Consider the following 6,744-nt stretch of genomic DNA (forward strand, 5'->3'; position numbering starts at 1 on the left):
GTCAAAGAAAGCATACGCCAATTTTATTTTTTGATATGTTGTTAAGCTATAAAAGCACTATATAAACAAATTTTAAAAATTAAAAAACGTTTGGTTCTTCATAGTTAAAAATGGCGCCAAACAAAAGAAGTTTTTCATTTTTTTGACATTTTGAGCTCCGATAGCTCAAAAAATTCAATACAGATTTTAACGAAATTTTGTGATTTATTTGTGATTATAAGGTACTTCTAAAATAACAAAAAATATTTATTTATTTTGCGATAGATTTTGAGCTACGCTGTTTTGAAATCAGTGAAATTTTCAAATAATTCATTTTTTTCTAGATTTTTTGTTCAAAATATCCTTTGATTCGAGACAATAACATTTATTTTTTTGTTATTACATTGTTTCACTGATATGCACAAAATATTTCATCAAGATATGTTGGCTAGTTCAAGAGATATAGCGTTCTACGTAGGTACAAGTTTTGAAAAAAATCGCTCAAAAATTTGAGGATGCTGTCACAAAAATTTTCATAACTTGAAAAATAATTGAAATTTTTTTTTTTAAATTTTATTTTGTCGATGAAATACATTGAGGTACTTACTGTTAAAATTTTAAAAAAATCGGAGATGGTCGGGCGTGGACCATGGTTCAAGTTGACAGAGAATGACCCAGCTTCATATACGAAACATAAAATTTTAGAAATAAAAAAATATAATTATAATCAAAAATTGAATGGAATTAAAACAAAAACAAATAATTAAACAAATATAAAATACAAGAAACCTTTCAAAACAAAAGTGGTTGAATAAACGTTTAACAAACTTCCAACTTTCCAAGCTCGTACCATGCAAGAGCCTACAAGTTTGAAATTTTTAACTGAAAACTATCGTCAGTGAGAGAGCTCTTATATAGTGAGGATTTTTTAGTGGTATATACTGTATTATATATTATATTATATTCTTCATATATATGTATATATATATGTATATATATATATATATACATATATATATATATATATATATGTTGTCTTTATTGTCTATGTCATTGTGTATATGTTGTTATATGTTATGTTATCTATAACACACGCACACACAACACACTCACACACATGTATATACTTATTAGGGTCGCACCGGATAGTACTTTTTGATACCTTTTGATACTTTTTTGATACTGAAATTCGGCTGCGAATAAATTGCAAGTTTTTTACTAGGCAACATGTATAAACCAAGAACTGTTAAAATTATTATCGTCTAACCTCCGAAGTTATAAAACTGAAATATTTACAAACACATTCATCTTTAACATTTTTAATGAAAAAACTAAAAATTGTTTTTCAAAAATTCATCATGTTAAAATTGATTTAAATTTTAAAACTATAACAAATGGAAATAATACTAAATACAAATTAATAAAGCAAGCAGAAGAAATCAAATAAAATATTCAAGCAATTATACAGAATATGAGCGTAAAAGTTCCCTTAATTAAATTTTATTTTGTTGCGTTAATTGGTGGAAACAAAGTTATACCCTGCTGCTATCAAGCTATTGCAAGCAGCATTGATAATGACCAAGCTAACCGAAACTACCGTTAGTCTGCCTTATATATATATATATATATATATATATATATATATATATGTGTGTGTGTGTGTGTGTGTGTGTGTGTGTGTGTGTGTGTGTGTGTGTGTGTGTGTGTGTGTGTGTGTGTGTGTGTGTGTGTGTGTGAACTATCCTGGCCAAATGTAACAAACATTAGTTGTTAGGGTTAGGGTTAGGGTTAGAGTTAAAGTTGTTAAACATGTTAAAGTTAACATGTTGACATGTTAAAGTTACTATCTGGCCAACTATCCGGCAGTGATATCCGGACGGAGCTAATTAATACCCGGTGCAACCCAAACACTTGTTTATACATTTTGATAGAAAAAAGTTACAAACACAGAGTTCAGCAAAATGTATGTTTGTATATGTATATTTTTGCCATAGGGCACCTTAACGTAGCAATATACAATTAATTATTTTTGTATCTATAATTAAGTGTACAAGCAATTATAATTATTGATTCATAATTACACTCCCTATGTTAAATTAACAAATGTTAACCAATACATAAGAATTTATAATTTTTTTAATAAAATTCTATAAAGGTTAAAGTTTTTATAATATTATTTCATAGATATAACCTCTCAATTTTTCAACTTTAAAGTTATATAGGTTGCACACATATGGTTAATTAACACTGATAAAATAACTACTATATAATAAAGCTACCAAATCCTAATGTTTATTTATAGAATGAAAAATGTCAACAAACTAAGTAACTGTTCATATACAATATGTAAAATAAAATTACGATTTAAATTTTGAAGCTGAACAATCTCTTTCTTTCTCTCCTTCTCTTTTTCTCTCATTTTTTCTCTTTCTCTTTTTCTCTATCTTTTTCTCTTTCTTTATTATATACAAACGAATATTTATTTATGAGGGTGTGTTACATATACGTGCAATTTAAAGTCTTAAAAAGCTTCACACGTTGTATGTATATCGTGCAGGCGAAATGTTGTGTGTGAACCTGTGATCAAACTATAATTACACGGTAGTTGATGAACGAGTACTGATAACTTATAAGTTTCATGCATCTGTATTTGTTTAACAAAACATCCTTTAATTTCATACAGTATACATTGAATTGAACAATAAACAGCTAACGAAGCGTTTTGTGTACAATTGTACTTGGTACACTATACACGCTACAACAAATCAACGTCAAAGAACTTTGACGGCCCTTATAAGTTAAATTTAAATAATATTAAAGGATTGTTTAACTTAATGAGAGCCTATTGAGTTACACATAGAAAATAGAACATGTTGTAAATTGTTGATGCTTTGATTTGAAACTTTTTTCAAAAACTTCACGTAAACATTGACGTCATTTCTACTTCATCTTAGTTTACCGTAGATTTAGTAATGCTCCCAGGACCGGTTATAACGAAAGCGTGTCATAAACACCACTGTCGCTTCAAGTAAAGCCTATAATAGAAATAATACAATAGATAAGGCGATATCCGTGAAAAAACCATGTAAAATCGATTGAAAGGTTTCCATGTGTATTAAAAAATAAATATCTACAAACATGGACTTGAATTAAAATTAAATTTGAAAAATTAAAAAAGAAAACAGATTTATTTGCATATTATAAAACCATATTTTAGTTATTTGTATGAAATGCAAATCTTGTTTGCAGTATTATTATTATTGGTGTGTTTGTAAGCGGCCTTTAAAAAGATATCTAAGGCACTAAAGATTATTGAAGTACATGCAGTGAATAGAGAGAAAAAGACATTAGCATGGGTAAGCTTGGACAAAAAGATGGTGTTTCAGCTTTTTACGAAATTGAACAACAGACAACGCAGGATCACGAAGGTGCCTAGGCAAACCATTCCAGACAGCAGAACCCATTACGGAAAAATTCTTTCGACCAAGAGCCAAGTTTTTGTCAGGTACAAACAGTAAACCTGAATTGACAGAGCGCAATGTTGACTCAGCAGTAGCATTGTTCTAGGAATGACTGTCAGTTAGATATTTGGGGTCAACTCCCTTAATACATTTAAAAACCGTTAAGCATATCTTAAAAATAACTCTTTGATAAACCAAAAACCAGTGAAAAGCAAAAAGAATTGGCTTAACCTGGTCGTATTTAAGGCCGCCTGAAACCAACTTTGCAGCCTTGCAGCCTAATTTTGAATTGTGTTAAATGTTCTGTTTTCACCATTTTAACGCGTAGTTAGGCCAGGAATTATGAATCAATTAAAATATTCAAATTTTTCAGTAATTCATTTTTAAATTTTATTTAACTACCAAAAGCCAATTTAGTTGTTTATGGTTATGACGTCATCATGCAATATTTATGCATGCTTTCCATTGTCTAGAACTCGTTGTATCATTGAGTGAGTGTGTATCCGCTCTCGTGCTTTTGTCGTGGTTGAGTTTTTTAAATTTTTACGTGAATAAAATATAAAAATTTTGTAACAATGACTATATTTCAAACAATATTGATGGTGGTAGATGATTTTGATTGACTAACAATAATTATTTAAACTGTGATTGTTATGTTTATTTTAAAATTTTAAAGTTTTCATTGTTAGTCTACTTACCTCAGCTGTAGTCCACTGTATTGTATTCTACTTTTACTTTACTTCTTATAATTATAACTAATAATAATAATAATAAGAAACATCTTTATTTTTTACTTATTAAAAATTCTAATCTATTTTAATTTTAATTAATTTTCACAAAAGTTGGAAAATTTTCACTAGTCCAATAAAATTTAAAAACCTATACTGTTTTTACTGTTTTTTTAATTAAATATAGTTTGTTTAATAATTAAACAAACTATATTTAATTATTAAATAATATATTAAATAAATTAAATTATTAAATTAAACTATACTATATTTAATTAATCAAGTTCAAGACATGATCTGTAATCATAATAATGTCAGTAATGTAACATAATATTAATAATCTGATTTTTAAACTAACTGGTATTTACAATTTCCTTGCAAATGTCTTTCTTTAGTAATAATTATGTACTATAATTAGTATATAATATATAATAATTATTTATTTTATATAAAAGTGTTTGGTAATCTTAACAATTACTGCTTACACAAAAATTCTTTTTGATTGAGACTATCATTGAGATGAAGTTAACTTTCAAATATAAAACTGACTATTGCTTTGGTTAGTTTTTAATGTCTTGTTTTACTTTAATAAAGTAATACTTTTTAAGTAGTAACTAATTAATAGATCATTTTAAAATTTAAAGTTTATAACTACAAATATAAATTTTTTCTTTAAAATTAAAATAATTTTTTCATTATTTTCAGACGATAGATGCCATGAAGCGGCTAAAATACGACTTCAACATCCAGACCGGATACCTGTGAGTAACATTTTTTTGGTATTTTTTCATATTTAACAACTTTTCTACCTAGTAAAATAAAATTTTTACTAGTTTTCACTGTGAAATCTTTAAAAATCTGCCTATTTTAGACCTAATAAATAGAATTGTACATATTTAAGCAAAATAAATAGTTGAATGAAATATTTAGAATTTACATATTCAGAGTTGTAAGAGAAATCAGTCAAAAACAAACATATAATCATTATATTAAATTAACTTTCAGATTTTATTTAAAAAAATAGTAAATAATGATTAAAACTGAATAAAAAATACAAAATAAAATATATAAATAATGGTTAAAATAAAATAATTTTTTAGGTTATTCTAGAGAAGCTACCATCATCTAGCATACCCACAATAGGGCAGAGAAAGTTTCTGGTACCAGCCGACATAACAGTCTTACACTTCATGTGTCTCGTTAAGAAGAAGATCAAACTACGTCCCCAACAATCTCTCTTCATTTTTGTTGGGCCTATGTTCCCTTCAACCAGGTTTTGAGGGTTTTTTTTGTCTATTTGGGTGTATGTAGTTTTTGGGGGAGGGTAATAAAGAGAAAGAGAGAAAGAACGAGAGAGAGAGAGAGAGAGAGAAAAAAAGGAGAGACGAGCTACTAGATGAGCAGCAGAGTTAGAAGCTTTGCTTAAAAAATAGAGTGTAGAATCAGGAAGACCATAGTAGAGCAAGTTACAATAATCAATCCTAGATAAAAAAAAAGGTAACAAGAAAGAGAAGGGTAGGATTGTTAAGGAAAGGCAAAATTTTTTTATTCTAAGTAGATGAAGTAAGAACTTCTAGCAACACATCTAGAATCAAAGATAAAGCCTAGACTATGAAACTTGTGAGATACATCAAGAATGTATAATTTACTAAAATTAACAGTTAATTTTTGATACAATCAAAACTGAATAAACCTACATTCATCACCGTTTTTCTAGACTGGTAGATTGATTTATAAAATAAAATCCATATAACTACTAATTATCATTGGTTTTTCAAGATTTTTGATTAAATTATATACTGAATTTTAAAAATATAATAGGTTTTTTTTACAAATTTTGTTAAATTTTTCCAAATTTCAGTGCAGCAATGAGTGAAGTTTACAAGAGCTATAAAGACAAAGATGGATTTTTGTATGTAGCGTATAGTGGAGAAAATACATCTGGAGCTTGATCTTATACACATTATTCATTGCGACCTATTTTCATTCTGTTTTATTTATTTTAAGTTTATGATTTTATTGTTATTGTTTTAATTTATTTGACATTAATTTTTTAATTTATTTTTAAATACTTAATTTATTCAAACACAATTTTTTTTCGTTATACAGATTGTCGGTTTGCGACCTTGTGTTATGCTATGAAATTGTTTATCCTGATTAATCAACCATCTTGTCAGTGTTTGTGTTGAAATTATTCCAACATAATCATGTACATTTATCGTCTAATTGTTATTATAAACTCTATCTTAAATGAAAATTTTTTTCACTTTTTCATGCTCATACATACACGTACACACATACGTACACACACACACATACGTACACACACACACAGATACAGATACATATGTACGTACGTACACACGCACACATACATTATTACGATGTGCGTGAGATTTCATTGTTTAATTGGGATAGCTTCTGTTACATCACTTTTGTCACATTTTTTTTTCAATTCGTTATTTCATTTATTTTTTTTTTCTGTTTACTAATCTTTTATGCCAACTTGAAAACTGTTGAAAGATGCTTTTTATCTGGAATCAGTTATACTCAGCTGTTTACCCACACACATGCAC

The 6,744-nt window shown here is 27.5% G+C and overlaps 2 protein-coding genes across 2 annotated transcripts in view; one reads left to right on the forward strand and one right to left on the reverse strand.

Moving 5' to 3' along the window:
* HELRODRAFT_105715 (hypothetical protein) overlaps nucleotides 1-835 on the reverse strand; it is a 12,361-nt gene extending 11,526 nt beyond the window's left edge. Inside the window, exon 1 of the mRNA XM_009011538.1 lies at nucleotides 808-835. The gene's annotated coding sequence lies outside the window, so the exon portion shown is untranslated. The remainder of the gene's footprint in view (nucleotides 1-807) is intronic.
* Nucleotides 836-4,872: 4,037 nt separating this feature from the next.
* Nucleotides 4,873-6,120, forward strand: HELRODRAFT_62239 (hypothetical protein; the record flags this gene model as incomplete). Its single annotated transcript, XM_009011539.1, has 3 exons — nucleotides 4,873-4,929; nucleotides 5,269-5,441; nucleotides 6,030-6,120. Coding segments are annotated over 3 exons (321 nt in total), but the record flags the coding sequence as incomplete, so codon positions are not given.
* Nucleotides 6,121-6,744: the final 624 nt, after the last annotated feature.

Source organism: Helobdella robusta (genome assembly GCF_000326865.2).
Source record: "Helobdella robusta unplaced genomic scaffold HELROscaffold_1, whole genome shotgun sequence".
NCBI classification, from domain to species: domain Eukaryota; kingdom Metazoa; phylum Annelida; class Clitellata; order Rhynchobdellida; family Glossiphoniidae; genus Helobdella; species Helobdella robusta.